This window comes from Coenobita brevimanus, chromosome 61 (assembly GCF_032717465.1).
Source record: "Coenobita brevimanus isolate Jiangsu-jjx chromosome 61, ASM3271746v2, whole genome shotgun sequence".
Lineage (NCBI taxonomy): Eukaryota > Metazoa > Arthropoda > Malacostraca > Decapoda > Coenobitidae > Coenobita > Coenobita brevimanus.
In genome coordinates this window covers 12,671,318-12,691,326 of record NC_137014.1, presented here as the reverse complement: position 1 = coordinate 12,691,326, position 20,009 = coordinate 12,671,318, and the positions used below count along the sequence as shown (strand labels likewise).

General features: G+C 42.1%; 1 protein-coding gene across 1 annotated transcript in view; it reads right to left on the bottom strand.

The window, feature by feature from the left end:
* Nucleotides 1–20,009, bottom strand: part of Polr3K (RNA polymerase III subunit K) — a 75,129-nt gene that overhangs the window by 33,274 nt on the left and 21,846 nt on the right. Inside the window, exon 2 of the mRNA XM_080275487.1 lies at nt 15,511–15,579. Coding sequence (XP_080131613.1) covers nt 15,511–15,567 — 57 coding nt within the window. The 5' untranslated portion in view covers nt 15,568–15,579. The remainder of the gene's footprint in view (nt 1–15,510; nt 15,580–20,009) is intronic.

Sequence of the window (20,009 nt, the reverse complement as noted above, 5' to 3'; positions counted from 1 at the left end):
TAGTTCACCAGCAGCTGCCTGCCAGTCCCCCCACTCTTCCCTACCCCTGCTTGTCTTCCGCCACATCTCCCCACCCACCCCCACCCCTACTTGGAATACTGACAGCTGCCTGCCTCTCCCTTAAACCACTTCATGAAAAGCATTGCCTGACTGTCCATTAACCCTTTCAGGTCTCAAATAAGTCCCAAGGCCACGTTTGAGAGACGCATTTAAAAAAAAAAAGTCAAGGTTTGCAAATAAAGAAAAAAATATCATATTCACGCACAAGGAAGTAATACACATCTGCCTATAAAACATTAGAGCTCTACACACTATACAAGTGCTGCAAAAATGATGGGAAGTTGCGTAGCAAGTGGTGTGTGGTAACGTGGTGAGTATTGCCGTCTCGGTGGGTAGGTGATTTCTTGGTGCATAGGTGACATGATTGCATTGTTTGTTTCCACATTTTTCCATAAAAACAGTGCACTAATATATGTACAGTATATCTCACGTGATTTGTGAATGATTCTTGAGATGTTTTCTTTACAAAAAACAAACTAAACAGTTACGAGATCATCCATATAAAACTATCACTTACTAGTTACTACTGACTAATTTATTTTACTTTGCTCTTACTTTGCTTAGTACTGTCCAAGGCTGTGGGGGTGAGGACATGGGGGTAAGCGTACGAGCTTGCCTTTCATATGTAAGTATGTTTATTTTATTGTTGCTAACCATATCATCCTGTGTACTTACAGGCAGCAGTAGAGACAGTGATCAAATATTTATTATTTCTCAAAACTGACGGTGTTATAAGTATAATCAGGAAATGTGTGAAACTCATAAAATATAAATCAGAAAAAAGTAAGGAGACACTAACAATCATTTGTCAATGAAAAAGGCAACACTCTTGGCATATGTATGTCCGCCTGGTAACAAATAAATGCATGGTACGTGTAAAAAAGGCTACAGCAACAACCTTAGAAACCTAAAATCATAAATCTGTAATTATTTTCCATCAATCAGACTCTCTAACACCCAGGAAATGAATAAATATTGAGACATACAAAATGGAAATCTCTTGCTTGCCTGTGACACGGCAGCTATGTGCGTAGGTGGGAGGCAGGGGGTGGGGGATTGGAGGTTGAGTGGAGGGTGGGAGGTAGAGGGGTTAGGAATCGGTGGGAGGTAGGAGGGTGGAGGAAGTAGGGGGTGGGGGATTGGAGGGAGAGTGGAAGGGTGTGAGGTAAAGGGGTGGGGAATTGGTGGGAGGCAGAGGGGTGGAGGAAGGGGGATATGAAAGGGAGGAAGGAGGTAAGAACTATGTATCCTCCAGAGCAGTAAAAATATATTGCAAACAATATTCTTTTGCTAAATGATCTGTCTAATACCAAAATAGTAAAAAAAATTGCCAGATCAACAGTATAATAAAACCAATACGTGCAACCCAACCCCCCATCATGATTAGCTCTTCCCAGACTGTTTAAACTAAAATATTGTGATCTGCACATGCCTGGTGGAAGCAGAGGGGTCTGGGGAGAGGCTCTATCCTTCTTTCATTCACCAGCCTCACGCAACAGGTTTCATTCATGCCTAAATATGCTGCCACAGGAGTGGCTAGGAGACCTCTACCAAAAAAGCCACTATAGTGGCCAGGAGACCTGAAAGGGTTAAGTTTCCAAAGAAGTAGGCATCTGTAAAAGTTCGTGCCAAATGATTCGAACTGAAAAACTGAAGAAGCATCATGTTACGCATAATTTGTGCCATGACTGCTGATACGAGCAAAATGAGATCTGTGTCACAGTCAGTTAGGAGCTGTTTGATTGTTTGAATGCTGATGAAAACTTTCTGAAAAACGTCATAACAGATGATGATACATGGGTGTATGGCAACAATGTCAAAACAAAAAAGTAGTCATTGCAGTGGGTTGGAACACTGCCACAGCAACCAAGAAAAGAATGTCAGAGTCACTACAGTAAGGTGAGACTGATCTTTTTTTTTTTTTTTTTTTTTTTAATGTCGGATGTGAATTGTTCCTTGTGAGTTTGTTCCACGAGGTCAGAGTCAAGAATTTTACTTGGACATCCTGAACTGTTTGAGGGATGCAATGTGAAGGAAAAGGCTTGAGGCACAGGCAAACAAAACCTGGATGCTGAACCATGACAATGCATCACTCTTTATCTTTTACTTTTCTTTGCAAAGCACAAGAGAACTATTGCACCCCAATTTGGCCCATGTGAACTTTTTTTGTTCCCAAAGTTGAAATCCAAACTGAAAGGATGCCAATTTCAAACAGAAGAGATAGAAGAAAATATGCAAAGTGAATTAAACAGACATTATCATGCACATGTACTGTATATCAATGACCTAGTGATGTGGCTTAGCGTTAGACTGATGCTTAATGTAGCCAGTCTACAGTGCTCCTGTCACAACTGCACTATGCCAGGTAGTTGGTGTGCTATTTAAAAAGTTTGATTTCTTTTTGGACACACCTCGTATTTACTTTCTCAGTTTTATTTTCGTTGTCACATAACACTTTCCTCAATTCATAATTTTGTTCTTGCATTTCACTTGTTTACCTCTGAGCATTTTCGCTGGCTTTTTTGAAGGGCTCTATCACATTACACTCACAGTCCTTTTTCTCTATTTTCACTTCTTCCATATCATATTCCAACTTCTTAATTCATATCATTAGTGTTCTGACCATAACATATACATTACCAGGTAGCCTCCACCCCGTTGTTCTTTATTTACCACCCATTCTACGCCAAGGTGTCTTTATTTTGCCTTAGTATACAGGGTTTCAGTTAAGCTCATCTTTTCCTGTCTCCATATCTTAAATTATCTAATCTTCGTTTACGCACACACATTCATTGTTTGTACCGTCTCCTCTTCAAAACTGTTTCAAATTATGCATCTATTTGGGAAACTAAATTATTTATAAATCATTTAACCCCCACCGTGCTCATCGTCTCATATAAGGCAATATGCAGACCACCCCTGGCCACACTTATTGCCTAATATGAGGCAATGGGTCTCAGTGCCATAGTTTCAAGCACAATGAAGCATCAGTGGTTTCCATGGGAATGTTGAATCTCCCTCTACCCCACCAGGGCTGTTGCCAAACCCTGCTATGCTGCAGTTGCCATACACTGCATATTTAGTAATTCTGTTCTCATTTGTGGCCCAGCAATGGTGGATTTATGCCCGCTGGCAACTTGTTCCCACCCTCGCACCCACCCAAGAGGTGTAAATTACAAAAAGATGAGGGTGATGAAGTGTTCGAGCTCAGAAACACTTGATTTGATGACAAAAAATCAACTTAATATTAAAATAAAGTCGGAAAAAAAGACTCTGGGAAGGCAATCGGGCTGATAAGAATTAGCACGGAAGGGTTAAGCATTTAATCTTCTTCATGTCCTTTTGTCCTTTCATCATCCACAAACAGACCTCAAACCACCTTTTCCAGTTTGCTAACTCCTTTAACCCGCCGCATCTCGTTGACGTATACCCTATATACGTCAGAACGTTTTGTCACTGAGTCCCGTTGACGCATATAAATGCGCCGCAATTGCAAGGTCTGTCATTTGCACATTTTTCAAATTTCGCACGTGATTTTTGGTACGTATACACGGGACACCTTCCTCTACAAGATGCCAGGCAGGGACAATGCCTTACACCGCATGACCTCCCCCCTCCCCCGCATGCCATTGTCTCAGCAATTTACCTGTTACCAATGATCTGGCCAGTAAAGACATGTCGTGCCACGGTATGAAATTCAAGGCCAGAGTGATGCCCCAATCAATGACAATGTGGAGGATAAAGTTTACGTAGCATCAGAGGAAGAAACAGTCAGAAATGATGATCAGGTAATGTCATCAAAAAAGGTCAGGTATGTTGATGTGTTTGGTAAGCGAAACAATGCTTATATTGCCTATATTACTGTCTGAAAACCAATATACTCTCGTACTACATATAAATTCGTACCAAATAAATAAATACCGTTTATAAGTGGTGTGGATTAGTTTAGTTACCCTCCCATAGAACTCGTTTTCTTTTGAGCCAGCCTGATAGAAAACCCAGCAAGATAAGGGGTACTGCTACCTGTATCCAGTATTTTAAACCTCAGGTGAGCGCTTTCTCTATGAATTTTCTATGTTTCTCACCAAAAGTGGAGGTTTGAGCCAAAAATTTTTTTTTTCCAAAATTGGTCAGGACTGGGGGGAGTCAGTGGTGGAAAACAGGACGGGACGGGGCGGGTTCAACATTGTAATCAAATCTCCTCTCCCTCTTCTCCCACTTAAGCGTTGGTTAACTTCAACTTCTTCAGTCTCTCTTCGTAAGACAATTCCCACAAACCTGGCAGTATCCAAGGTGACATCCTCTCTGTCTTTTCCAGTTTTCATACATGCTTAATACAATGCAGTAACCATATCACTACTGCATATTCTAAGTTCAGTCTTATCATGGTCACAGTTATCTCTCTCAACACCTCATCCAGATAGCTCTCTCTCTCTCTCTCTCTCTCTCTCATGTGTGTGTGTGTATTTACCTAATAGTGATATACAGGAAATGAGCTACACTCATGGGGTCCCGTCTTCATTTCTCAATAAGTCAAATTTAGCTTTAAACTCATTTAAGTTTTTAGACTGGACGATTTCTTTGCCCTGGCTATTCCACAGGTCTATACATCTATAAGGAAAACTATATTTCTTGATATCCTTCAAGCAGCTTGGTTTCTTCAGTTTCATTCCGTGTCCTCTTATTACTCTCTTATCTCATAAAAACAGATCTTCTTTGTCAATTTTACCTATTCCCACCATGGTCCTGAACACTGCAATCATGTCATCTCTCTTTCTTCTAAGGAAAGCAAATCCAGCTTTTCCAGCCTCTCTCTGTACAACAGATCTGCCAGAATGGGGATCATTTTGGTTGCTGTTCTTTGTATTCTCTAAATCTTATTTATATCTTTCTTTTTGTGTGGGGACCACACTAATGCTGCATATTCTAACCTAGGGCGAATCATAGCCACTAATAATTTTTTCATCATCTCCTCATCCACATAATGAAAAGCTACTCTTCTATTAGTCAGGAGTTTATACGTCTCTCTAACTGTCTTGTTAATGTGTTTTTCAGGTGATAAACTGTCCTGGACCAGCACTCCCAAATCTTTCTCTTCTCTCGCTTTTGTGAATGGTTTATTACCCATCAAATAATTCAATGATGGCCTCTTGATACTTTTACCCACTTCCAATATTTTATATTTCATTGGATTGAATTTCATTTCCCACATCCGGCTCCATTCATGTATCCTATCCAGATCCTCCTGCAGCATTTTACAATCCTCCTCAACCTCTACCTTCCTCAAGATCTTTGCATCATCAGCAAACAGACTTGCATAACTGTTCATTCTATCTACCATATCATTTACATAAATCAGGAACATTACTGGCGCCAACACCAAGCTCTGTGGGACTCCACTTGTTACAAACTCCATCCAGACATCCTATCCTTTATTACTGTCCTCATTTGTCTGTCTCTCAAAAAGTCTCTCATCCATTCCAGGAGGTTCCCCTTCAGTCCTCCTATATGCTCTAGTTTCCACATTAGTCTCTTACGGGGTACCTTGTCAAAGGCCTTCTCCAAATCTACATACATACAATCCACCCAACCATCTCTTTCCTGTAGCACGTCAATCGCTCTTGAGTAAAAACTCAACAAGTTGGAAACACAAGACCTTCCACTTCTAAATCCAAACTGACTATCAGCCAAAATATTCATCTCTTCCAGATATTTTATTCATCTATCTTTCAGAATTCTTACACACAATTTTGTGACCATGCTGGTTAGGGACACTGGTCTATAACTCAGGGTTTCTTCCTGTTTCCTCCCTTATAAATTGGTACCACATTTGCCCTCTTCCATTCTTGAGGCACTTTCCCCTCTTCCAGAGAACACACACTTAAACTGTGAATCTTATCCGCCTGTTGTTCTCTGAATTCCTTCAGTACCCAATTAGAGATTCCACCTGGTCCTGGGGCTTTCCTTACATCTTGAGTTTCCAGTAACTTATACACTTCCTGTACTTTCACTTTTATATCTTTTATCACTACATTTCTAGTCACTCCTTCCCTTTCCACAAAGTCCTTTTCATTAGTGAAAACTGATTGGAGACATTTGTTCATTATTTCTGCTTGCATTGCTGCATCTTTATAGACCTCTCCTACTACTTACATTATGGAGATTCCTTCCTTTTGTTTCAGTTTGCCATTAACAAATCTATAAAACAGTTTGGGTTCATCCTTACATTTGTCTATTATACCTGTTTCAAAATTCCTTTCTTCTTCTCTGCGTATTCTTGTGTATTCATTTCTAGTTCTTTTATATTCTTCCTTTGTCCTGTTGTTACCTCTCTTTCTCCAATTGTTCCATACCGTGTCACTCATTTTTTTTGCTATCATACACCTTCTATTAACCCACTACCTTTTCCTGTTTTCTTTCCCCTTTACTCTTGGCATAAATTTTTCCACTCCCAAATTATAGAGGCCTAGAAAAATATCCCATTTCCTCTGTATTTCTCTTGTTTCTCTGAATTTTCTCCAATCTGCATTTTCAAAAAATTTTCTCAATCCTGTAAAGTTTGCTTTCCCAAAGTTGTATCTTCCCTGTCTATAAAGCTCATCTCTTGGCTCCACGTTCTCTGTTATCATCTGGAACTCAATGACCACATGATCACTTTTTCCAATAGGACACAGATATTTCAAGGATTCTATTATATCGGGTTCTTTGGTAAACAGTAAATCTAGTCTTGCTGGTGTGTCCTCACGTCGGAACCGTGTCTCTTCTTTGACCCATTACGTCATCACATTGTTCATTGTTATATTTAATTATATAGTGCCCCATGAATCTTCGCTGCCCCCTGAGTCCCATTCCTCCCAGTTCACCTCTTTACAACTGAAGTCACCCATTAAAATTATATTGTTGCTTTTCTCAATCATTTTCTGTAAATAACCTGCCACGTCTGACAGCATTTCCTGGTATTCATCATCACTCCATGCTCTTGTCTTAGGGGGAACATACACTACTGCCATATCTCTCTTGCTATTCTCTCGTGTGTGTGTGTGTGTGTGTGTGTGTGTGTGTGTGTGTGTGTGTGTGTGTGTGTGTGTGTGTGTGTGTGTGTGTGTGTGTGTGTGAAGAGAGAACCAAAGGCTCACAGTTCCTCCTAAAAAATAAATAAATAAAAAATAGAAACCAAATTCAAGATGAAATAATTTTGAGATATCTGAACACATTACATTTAAAAGACTGGGGGTTATAAGCAGAGATAAATACAGACTGAGGAAAACGTTCAAGATGACTTAAAGTACTGCATTTACGAATGACTAACATCAGTTTACTCTTGCATTACAAAGTTCGACAAAATGGGGCAAGCGTGCCCAAATGGGTACGACAATATACTCAACATTTTCCTCCCTGATGTACCACATTAGAGAGAATCACCTTCAGAAGAAAAGCATGCCAAGTCTCTCAGCTTAGGTACATCAGCCAGCAGAGCAAATTACAGTAGCAGAAGAGGTGAAACATTAAACAAAATTTTGTCCTTCACTGTACATTCATCCTTAACCCTTCTATCCAGGGTTGGTCTGGGATCCCCAAGAACACAAAATCCTAAAGCTCACACTCACAAATATCTATCCAATAAGAGATGTAAAAACACTAAAGTTGTGTATAATCTATCTATCTATCTATAGTCCGATGCCCTAATCCCACAAAGGGTGGCTGCAGACAAAACGCCTCCAAGTCGCTCTGTCATCCACCATTTGACTACCCTCCCCCAACTCACTCCCCCCTACCTCATATACCTCTCAACTCCATCCCTCCATCTCATCCTCAGTCTACCCCTCCCTCCACCTCACCTACATACACCCACTAGAGTCAGTCTTTCATTCTCCATTCTCTCCACATGTCCAAGCCACCTCAGTGTATTTCTCTTTATCTTCTCAACCACATCCACATCCACCCCACAACGTTCCTTCACTTCTTCATTTGTCAACCTGTCCCTCCATGTCACTCCACATGCTCCTGTCAAGTAACTCATTTCCACTGCTCTCACTCTTGACTTGTTCCCCTCTTGCAAGATCCACGCCTCGCTTCCATACGTCAGGGTAGGGATCACAATACTATCATGCAGTGACATCTTAACTTCTATACTCACCTCCCTATTTCTCATCACTGCTTTCAGTGAACCAACAACCTTCCTTCCCTGCTATACCCTTTCACGCACTTCATCCCCCAACATTCCATCCTTACTCATCACACTACCCAAGTCCTTGAATGCACTCACATTCTCCATATCCTCACCATCCAACCTCACTGTACATTCTGTGACTTCATTCCTCTCAAACATCATAACTTTACTCTTGTTTACATTAACTTTCAGATTCCTCTTCCTACACACTGTCCCAAATTCATTCACCAAACCCTGCAACTCCCATTCATCTTCACTCAACAATACTGTATCATCAGCAAACAGCAACACCCGAATCTTCCAAATCTCACCCTCATTCATTAGAGCCCACCCCACATCCACTGCCCTACCTTGAACCTCCTTTACAACCCCATCCATGTACACTCAACCCCCTGCTATCATGCGTTCAGCTATCACGCACACATCAAATGCACAACCATACATGCTATCACGCACCCAAAGACCGCTATCACACGTCGAGTTTGAAGACAGGCTAAGCGAAACTTATTCACACGGCACTTCATACGAGGTTTGCAGAGGATACGATGGTTAATCGGAACAGTAACGTGGTAAAATTCCCGATTATAGCACGGGCATTTGGAATGCATCTGAACGGATTCCTGCCGAGGACACGACGGGCAAAACAGTGACCAAAACCCATTCGGCTCGAAAAATATATCGTACTACAGCACTGAAATTTAGCCTAACACTGAATACTTATTAATCAATTATTTCCTGTGGCACCCTCGGGGATGCATAGGGCCTCGATGAACTCACACCACCACATCCTATCTTGTGTTAACTCCTCAAGATCTCCCCAACACTCATCTCCAGCTTCCCGTCTCATTGTCCTCACCCACGTCTCTTTTGGCCTTCCTCTACCTCTCCTACCAAGTGCCACCCACCCTAGTGTACCTCGTACTATTCCCTGTCTCCTATACATATGTCCTAGCCACTTCCATCGTGAGAACCTAACATATTCATCGACCGGCTGCACTCCCGTTATTTCTCTAATTCTACTATTTGGTATCCTTTCCCACCACTTAACTTCTAATATTCTTCTAAGTGCTTTGTTTTCAAACACCAAGAATTTATTTTCCATAGTCACTGTGCTGTACCAAGACTCGTGTCCATAAATTAAGATACTCCTAACCATTACCTTATAAAGTTTGATTTTTGTATGCACAGAAAAATTGTTATTATTCCAAATATTTTTAAGCATTCCCATTGCCTGATTAGCCTTCTTTAACCTTTCCTCGAATTCAAAGTTCAAAGAACCATCCTTGGCTAAATAAGTACCTAAATATTTCAACCTATCAACTTGCTTTACAACCATACCTCCAATTACACATTCCTGCGCATTTTCCATATTCATACTGATTATTTCAGTTTTTCCACAATTAATAACCAAACCCACCTTGCGACCTTCACTCACCAAACAGTCTAACACTCTCTGCATCTCTTCTGGCCCATCACAAATCAAAACTATATCATCTGCATAATCTAAATCCAAAAGTTTCCTGTTCCCTCCCCAAAGTATACCTGCACCGGTTTCTGTTCCAACGCGTTTCATAATGTAATCAATGACCAATATAAATAGTAAGGGCGATAGAACACCACCTTGAATTACTCCGGACTTGACTTCAAACGAATCACTCAGACAACCATCAACCATCACTTTACAAAATGTGTCCTCATGCATGTTCATAATGACCCTCACAAACTCCTCTGGTATTTCATAATGTCTCATGATCTTCCCCATAGTCTCTCTTGAAACACTATCAAAAGCCTTTTCAAAATCAACAAAACAAAGACTTAACGGTACTCTCATTTCATTAACTTGCTGCATCAAATGCCTGACTATAAAGATCTGATCATTGCAACCACGTTCCTTTCTAAAACCAGCCTGTTCATCCCTCAGGATACCCTCAACCACCGGCTCCAACCTATTTAACAACACTCTGCTGAAAACTTTCAAAGCTATCGGTGACAAAGAGATTCCCCTCCAATTACCACATTCACTCAGGTCTCCCTTCTTCGGAACTTTAACAATTACACCATTCTTCCAAACTGATGGTAGTAACCCCGTCACCCATATCTTATTGAACAGCTTGGTCAAGATCATTATTAATCTATCCCCCTCCACTTTAAACATTTCCGGAAATAAACCATCCTCCCCTGGTGCCTTATTAATACTGTATTGTATTTTAGAATAAATATCAATCGTTTTGAAACCCTTATAAAGAGTTAATATATCTTATGCCGAAAAAACTGTGATGTTGATAAAGTAATCACATGTTTACAACTGAGACGGGGCTCTGACGACAGTGTGAGGAACGTGTGTGATAGCGTCCAAGTTTTGTTCCACTTAAATGTTCCTCAGCCATTCCTGATATAAGGTACCATGTGATACCCCCTTTAGCTGTGGACACTAAAGAAATGGAGACAGCCTAAGAAATCTGGCGGCAACTAAGCCACTCCCAAGCCTCGGAACCCATCAAACCACCCAAGCCATAATCCTTATAAAAGTTTGATGGCCTTTTATGTTGTTTATTTATTCATCATACTGTTATTATTAATATAATAATGCTTTATTTCATGTTAGAGGAGAGATTGGCAGAAAATCGTAGGCATAAAGTGGTTAAAAGTTAGAAAAATGGGCCACCGAAAAACCAATTAGAAATTTTCCCATCGATTGTTCAGTTCAGCTATCGCGTATTCATCTATCACGCGCGCGATAGCAGGGGGTTGAGTGTATATATTAAACAGCCATGGAGACATCACACAACCCTCTTTCAGTCTCACACTGAGATCAAAGAACTCACTCAGCTCACCATCAACTCGCACCGTAGCCCTAGCTCCTTCATACATACTCTTCACAGCACTCAACAATTTCCCCTCCTCTCCATATATTCTGAATACCTTCCACATACCTTGCTTATCTATTCTGTCAAGCTTTCTCCAAGTCCATGAAGGCAGCATACACTTTCTCTCTATATTCTCTAGATACTTCTCCACTAAACATCTTAGAACAAATATCTGATCTACACACCCTTTTCCCTTCCTAAAAACCCCTTGTTCTTCTCCAGCTAGCTCCTCTGTCATATGCCTACTCCTATCAATGAGTATTCTACCATATATTTTTCCAGTCACACTAAGAAGGCAAATACCCCTATGGTTACCACATACTTCTCTCTCCCCTTTTCCTTTGTATAAAGGAATAATTATACCTGATTTCCAGTCCTCTGAAACCTTTCCCTCTTCCCAAGCCAACCTACACAACTTGCACATCCACTCCACAAGAATCTCACCCCCATAACTCAGCATTTCACCACACACTCCATCAATTCCTAGGGCCTTTCCCATCTTGATCTTCTTCATTGCTTCCACTACTTCCGCCCTACTGATCTCTTCCTCCTTCCACTCATCTCTTCTTCTCCCAGCCATTCCCTAACCATTTATACTCGCACTGCTCTCACTCTCTACATTCAACAAATCCTCAAAGTGCTCCTTCCATCTCCTCAATTTCTCTCTCTTCTCCACCAACAATCTATTATTCCTATCTTTCACTACCCTACTATTTCCCCTTTCACACTGCCTTACTTTCTTTACCTCCTTCCAAAACAATTTCTTACTCTCCCTCCATTTCACACTCAGATTCCTCCCAAATTCTTCATCCACTTTCTTCTTACTCTCCTTCACCAGTCTCTTCACCTCCCTTCTCCTGCTCACATATACCTCTCTCTTCTCTCTCTCATCTTCTCCCCTACCTTTACTCACTAGCCATTCACTATACACTTTCTTCTTTTGTTCCACGGCTTGTTTAACCTCATCATTCCACCATGCTGTCCCTTGCATCTCCTCCTCACTCCACAAACCACCTCACACGCTGTGCCTATCTCTTCCATGAATATCTTACATACTACCTTCCCAGTCTTTCTTCCACTATGCTCTTATACTCTGCCATTTTCTCACTATCTTGCAGCTTCTCCACTCTTCTCACAGGAGCTGTTTCCTCTTGTCTTCCCCTTCATCTCTTCAACCATTTTCTTTGCAGCTTTACCTTGGCCATCACTAAGTAATGGTCTAAGACTCCATTGCCCTACCCTCTCCACACTCTTGCATCCAACACTTGTCTTCTCATTCGCTCATCCACACACATGTAGTCTATCATTGTTTTTCGTTCAACAAGTTCACCATCCATCCTCCTCATTACTCTCCATGTATACCTGTGGATCATCTTATGCCGAAAGTAGGTGTTAACTATTGCCAACCCCTTACCAGCACAGATGTCCACCAAAGCACTACTATTCCCATCTACTTCAGCTGGCACACCCCACTGTATAGTGATAGATATAATATAGCGATATACTATGAGCAGTGTCTATCTTAAACCAGCCAGCTTCCCATCAGGTTCTGCTACTGCTAAAATCTCTCGAGATGTTGATTGTTTTTTTGTTATCCATGGGGCATGCAGAAGAGGTGTGTGGTGTGAGACGTGTGGGTGGTGGTGTAAGAAAAGGAAGTGAATGGTGGTGCGAGGAAGTAAGTATGGCTGTGGCTGAGAAGAGATGTGCATATGAAGTGTGACTGCAGAGGAAGGATGAGATGCCATATGAAAGGTATAAGGAAAAGAGGAATAGGGTGAGAAGGGCTGTGTGTGATGCTAAAGTGGCAGCAGATGAGAGGTGGGGTAGGCGGCTGACAGAGAATTTTCAACAGCATAAGAAAATGTTTTGACAGGAGGTGAAAAGGGTGCGAAAGGGAGAGTCTGGGAAGGAAGAACGAGTAAAAGCAGAGGATGGAAGGATGTTAATTGAGATGGACGCAGTAAGGAAGAGATGGGCAGAGTATTTTGAAAGATTGTTAAATGTAGAGGAGGAAAGGGTGGCTGAGATTGTGGTGGATGGAAGGGTGCAAGGAATAAATGTGTTGGGAGAGTTGAATGATTCTTTGATCACGAAGGAGGAAGTGGAGAGGGCAGTAAAGGAGATGAAAACAGGGAAAGCTGCAGGTATGGATGGGTGTGCTGTGGAATGCCTGAAGGGTGGTGGAGTGACTATTGTTGACTGGTTAGTAAGATTGTTGAATGTGTGCTTTGTGAAAGGTATGGCGCCAATTGACTGGGCAAGTGCTTGTGTGGTCCCGTTGTATAAAGGCAAGGGTGATAAATATGAATGTACTAGCTTTAGGGGTATAAGTCTGTTGAGTGTTGTAGGTAAGGTGTATGGCAGAGTGTTAATTATGAGAGTTAGAGAGAGTACAGAGGGAGTGATTGGTGATGAGCAGTGTGGCTTTAGGAGAGGGAGGGAATGCGTGGATCAGGGGTTTGCTGTGAGACGTGTGAAAAGTATTTAGCGAAAGGTAAGGATGTGTTTTGGGCATTTATGGATTTAGAGAAAGCGTATGACAGAAATGTTAGGGAGGCTTTGTGGACTGTTTTAAGACTGTATGGACTTGATGGTAGGTTACTAAAAGGAGTGAAAAGTTTTTATGTAAATAGTAGAGCGTGTGTAAGAATGGGAAATGCTGTGAGTGATTGGTTTCCCGTGAGAGTGGGGCTGCGACAGGGATGTGTGATGTCGCCTTGGTTGTTTAATATTTACATGGATGGTGTTGTAAGGGAGGTGAATGCAAGAGTTTTAGGTGGAGGTCTGAGTCTGGTGAATGTTGATGGTGGAGAGTGGAATCTGAAGCAGCTGCTGTTTGCAGATGATACTGCACTGGTGGCTGATTCAGAGGAGAGATTGAGACAGTTGGTAGAGGAGTTTGGAAGGGTGTGTGAAAGGAGGAAATTAAAAGTAAATGAGAATAAGAGTAAAGTGATGAACTGTACGAGGTTGGTAGATGGTAGGGGGATGAATATAGTTTTGAATGGCGAGTTGCTTGAAGAGGAAGAGTGTTTTAAATATCTAGGGTCACATGTTGCTGTGGATGGAAGAATAGATGCAGAAGTGAAGTTTAGAATAAATGAAGTAGGAAAGGTGCTAGGAGGAATGAAAAAAGTGTTTTTTTTTTTTTTTTTTTTTTTTTAATGCGAGGAAGAAGGAACCAAAGGCCATGAGCCCGCAGTAACAGTTCCCTCCAAGAGAAAAACAAAATACAATATAGAGCCAAATTCAAGATCCAATCATTTTGAGATGCCTGGACACACTGCGTTTGAAAGACTGGAGATCATAGGCAGCAGGAAATACAGACAGAGGGAGACAGTTCCAGAGCTGACCTGTTGCATAAATGAAAGACTGGGAGTAACGGTTAACTCTTGCATTAGAGAGTTGGACAGAAAAAGGATGAGAGTTTGCTGCCAGACGGGTGCTACGCGCCCGTCGTAGAGGTGGAGGAATGCAAGCAGACAGTTCAGAGGAGCAGTGATCATTAAAGTAGCGATAGAAAAGAGATAAAGATGCAACAGTGCGGCGAAGAGACAGAGGTTGAAGGGAGTCAGTAAGAGGAGGAGATGTCGTTCGCTTTGAATGGATGTAAAGATAAGGCTGTATGAGGGTGTTGTGTTAACGACTGCGTTATATGGGGCTGAAACATGGAATATGGGTGTAGCAGAGAGGAAAAGTTTGAATGTAATGGAGATGAGGTGTCTGAGGAGTATGTGTGGAGTGACGCGTATGGATCGAGTGCAAAATGATGAAGTGCGAAGGAGAACTGGAGGTGTTTGGGAGATGGCTGGTAGAGTTGAGCTGAGGGTGTTGCGATGGTTTGGGCATATGGAGAGAATGGATAATAAGCGACTGGTGAAAAAGATAACTAGATCTGATGTGAGAGGTGTAAGATGAGAGGAACACCACGAATAGGATGGATGGAGAGTGTGAAGAGAGCGCTGGATGCGAGAGGGATGTCTGTTGAGCAAGGAAGAGTGGCTGTGCCTGACAGAAATAAATGGAGAGAAATTGTGAATGAATAAGTGATGACGCAGCCCTGAGGGGATATTCTCCCGCATTTGGTCTGATCAGCTAGTCAGGTCAGGTGCGAGTAAGGGGATGGGTCTATTATGATGTGGCAGGGGTAAACCAGTTCTGCTGTCAGGCCCTGCTGCGGATGTCACTGATTGCATTGCGCAGTTGACCCTTGTGCAGTGTGGTGCGGTGAGGATCTGTCTGTTCTCCCCTTTGGAGCTAAGATGCGAATGAATGTTTGAATGGATGAGTAAATGGGGAGTGTGTCGTCATGTCTCGGCTACCTCCCTTTCACTGGGGGAAGCAGCCTAGGTATATAGATATAGATAGATGATGCTATTACAGTAAGGTAAAGCAACTTTATCAGCATACCTTAGAACCTTCTTCTACAATCAGGAGATTAGCACAGGTAGGGCAGAAGTACAACATTGTTGGTCACATCTGAAAAAAATGAATTCTTTACAGTACAGCACTATGCAAGTATTTAGAAATACTGCATATAACAGCAATACCTAAAAATAACCTGAAGACCACTATACTAACAGTGTAGCTAGACACAGCAAAATAACCTCAGTATATTACTGGACAATCAGTTAGGGTGGTTAAGTACCAAATGCTATGTTTAAAACTGAAGGATGCCAAAATTAGGACCAAAGGATGCCAAAGTGAGAATCAAAGATTCAAGAGATACAAAGGTTATGGCTGAGAAAATGCCACAGCCAAAAAACGTCAAGGTTAGGGCCCAAGATTTCAATGTTCACCACCACCTTTGGCTCTCCTCTCCTTTCACTGATCCACCTGGTGAACAAGCCTGCATCTTTTCTATCCTTAATGACCTACAGCAGCTTGTACAGCACCCTACTCCCTGAGCTCCAACATACTTGACCTCTTCCTTACAACTAATCCTTCTGTTTACACTGTTAATCTTTTCTCTCCATTGGGCTCCTCTGATCACAACCTTATTACCTTAACCTGTCCTATCGCTCCAGTACGGCCCGTGGACCCTCCAAAGAAACGTCGTCTGTGGCACTTTGGAGCTGCGGATTGGGAGACCCTCAGGCAGTACTTCTTTGATTTTCCCTGGAAAGATTATTGCTTCCATGGCTGGGAGCCATCTGAGTGTGCCTTGCGTATTACAGAGGTTATTCTCTCGGGCATGGAAGCACACATTCCTCTTTCATACCCTCTGACTAATGCAAGAGAGCCTTGGTTTAATCACGCTTGTTCTAATACTGTCAGCAACAAGGAGAGGGCCTATAAAAGGTATTGGAGCCAACCCACCCCTGAATCACATCTTTTTTACATTACTGCCGGAATCGTGCTAAGTCTGTTCTTCACTCTGCTAAAAATAATTTCATCTGTACTAAATGCTCGCAACTCTCCGACTCGAATTCTTACCGCTACTTCTGGCACCTAGCCAAAAACCTTTCTAACAACTTTACCTCATCATCCTTCCCTACTCTTTTCTACTCTGATGATTCTGTAGCTATTTCTTCTTAGGCATGTGGAGAGAATGGAGAATGAACGACTGACTAAGAAGGTGTATGTAGGTGAGGTGGAGGGAGGGAGAGGGAGGGGTAGACCAAGGATGAGGTGGAGGGATGGAGTTGAGAGGTATATGAGGGAGAGGGGAGTGAGTTGGGGGGAGGGTAGTCAAATGGTGGGTGACAGAGCGACGTGGAGGCATTTTGTCTGAGGCCACCCTTTGTGGGATTAGGGCGTCAGGCTATAGATAGACAGATAGATAAAGCAGATCTCTTCACTCAGACTTTCTCCTCCAATTCCGCCTTAGATGATTTCGGTGCTGTTCCTCCATCACTTCCCCCTTCTGACTTCCTTATAGCTGACATTAAAATTTCTTCAGCTGATGTATTTTCTGCCATCACTGGCCTCAATACTAACAAGGCATATGGGCCTGATGGAGTCCCTCCTGTTGTTCTCAAGAACTGTGCTTCTGTGCTTACACCCTGCCTAGGGAAACGCTCTCGCCTCTATCTGTCAATTTGTACCTTTCCTTCCTGCTGGAAGTTTGCTCTCATTCAGCCAGTCCCAAAGAAGGGTGACCATTCCCAACCCTCTATCATCCAATTGCTTTAACATCCTGTATCTCAAAAGTTTTTGAGTCAATTCTTAATAGAAAAATTTTAAAGCATCTTTCCTGTCACAACATTCTTTCTGATTGTCAGTATGGTTCCATCAGGGATGCTCCACTGGTGATTTTACCTACCTTTCAGACTCCTGGTCATCCTCCTTTCGGGACATTGGCGAAAGCTTTTCCATTGCACTTGACATCTCAAAGGCTCTCAATCGAGTCTGGCATAAACCTTTAATTTCCAAACTGCCCTCTTACGGTTTCTATCCTTCTACCTGTGCCTTCACCGTCCTACAGCTTCCTTTCTGGTCGTTCTATAGCCGCTGTTGTAGACAGCCACCGTTCTTCTCCTAGATCTATCAACAGTGGTGTTCCTCAGGGATCTGTCCTATCACCAACTCTCTTCATTTTATTCATCAATGACCTAAGCTGTACATCTAACCCTATCCACTCGTATGCTGATGACTCCACCCTTAACCTTTCCATTCTTTTCCCGCAAAGTCCATCTCAGCAGTTACTTCAACGAACAAGGGATGAGGCTATGGCACACCTAATGTCTGACTTGGCTCGTATCTCTGACTGAGGTAAAAATAATCTTGTTGTTTTTAACCCCTAAAGTACGCAATTCACTCAGCAGGTCTGCCCCTCCAGCCACAAAACAGGGTCGATTTTTCAACTTTCACCAAGGTAAAAATATTTCTTCCACATTTCAAGAAACTGAATTTACACACCTGAAAATGTATGTTTCAGCCAGATTGACCAAATAGTTATCGCACAATCGCCCGTCAAAGATGCAAAAAAGTTACCGTACCAGTCCCTTGTGGGCGAAAATAGAAAATGTACAGAAAATGCATTATTTATGGTAAATAATTATATATACACAATCAATGTCAATGTGAAGTGTTCCCTAGGCATGAAATGTCACTGTGGCATACCCCCATAGCAACAAAACAAGCCAGGTGAAAAGTGGAGATGGAGTGTGTATGGCTGGAGGAGGGAGGAGGATGAAGGGATAGGAGAGGAGGGATAAGGGGGGAGGGAGAGTGGAGAAGGGTTGCTATGCACACACACCGCTGTAAGGGGTATGTTGGGGTATGGTTGGTTGGGAGGGGACAATGTGGAGATGACACAATGGGGCTGAGGGAGGTAAAGTGACGGAGGAGGGGGGGGGTTCCTTCTCCCCCACCTTAGGGGGCCAATCATGCCATACCACCCCAAACACTCTAGCTCTCATTGGTCTGATCCTATATACGTCCCCAAAGGGGCGGAGTTACCCTCCCCCAGTTCTGTGTGTCTTTATTGATCATGCAGGATAGGCTGGCGTGACAAATTACACAAAAGCACGATCGTGCGGCATCTTTCTCAAGGGGTTAATGCATCAAAGACTCAGTTCTTACACTTGTCAACTCGGCAAAATCTTCCACAAGTGAACCCACTAAAGTTTAATGATATTCAGCTTAATCCTGCATCATCCTTGAACATGCTTGGGGTTTCATTCACTCGGGACTTATCTTGGAAAGATCACATTACGGTACATCTCTTGTAAAATCTGCTTCCAAGAGGTTAGGTGTGCTAGGTCGACTCTGTTCCTTCTTTACCCCTGCACAACTGTTGACTCTGTACACGGGTTTTATCCGCCCTTGTGTAGAGTACAACTCTCATGTGTAGGGAGGCTCCCCACAGACAGCTCTTCTCAATAGGGTGAAGTCAAAGGATTTTCGTCTCAATAACTCTTCTCCTCTTACTGGCTCCCTTCAACCTCTGTCTCTTCGCCACACTGTTGTATCTTTATCACTTTTCTATCACTACTTCAATGGTCACTGCTCCTCTGAACTGTCTGCTTGCATTCCTCCACCTCTACGACGGGTGCGTAGCACCCATCTACCAGCAAACTCTCATCCCTTTTTTGTCCAACTCTCTAATGCAAGAGTTAACCGTTACTCTCAGTCCTTCATTTATGCAACAGGTCAACTCTGGAACTGTCTCCCTCTGTCTGTAATTCCTGCTAGAAATGATCTCCCAAACGCAGTGTGTCTAGGCATCTCGAAATGATCAGATCTTGAATTTGGCTCTCTCTTGTATTTTGTTTTTCTCTTGGAAGGAACAGTTATTGGTGGCTCGTGGACTCTGGTTCCTTGTTCCTAGCATTGAAAAAAAATAAAAATAACAAAAATACGAATGCCATGGTTACTAACATACAATGCCCCAGTTATATTTCAGACAAAATTTAGGAGAGCTAATATAATGTTTATGATAGGAATTAGGCATCATCACAAGTGTACCGCATATACAGTATGGTACCCAAAGTCAGTTAAAACTGCTGTGGGTGCTATAGGAGGCAGAAAAAAATATACTCCTTTGAGTAACGAAATCTATTCACATATGTACTGTATAAGCACGAATATATCTGAACATTACTTTCCTAAAACCTACAAATTAGTCAGATTTATTTTTAAAGTCATAGGATATTAAAGTTAGGAGTGAGGAATGTTGATTTCACCGTCAGGTTCAATCCCAGTAAGATTGGTTAACGTAAAATTCACTTTTAGCGGGTGTAAGACTGGTGAGGTTCTACAACAACCATAATGACACCTTCTTCAACTTACTATGGTACTTTGATAATCAGTTTATACCTCATAACAAAAAATATACAATATTACATTATAGTGGAGTCAGTTCTAAATTTTCACTTACAATTCTTTACACTGACTGGTTTAGAATGCAGTGCCATGAAATATGACACTGGCAGAACTTAAGAATGCTGTAATGCACTCGAAGA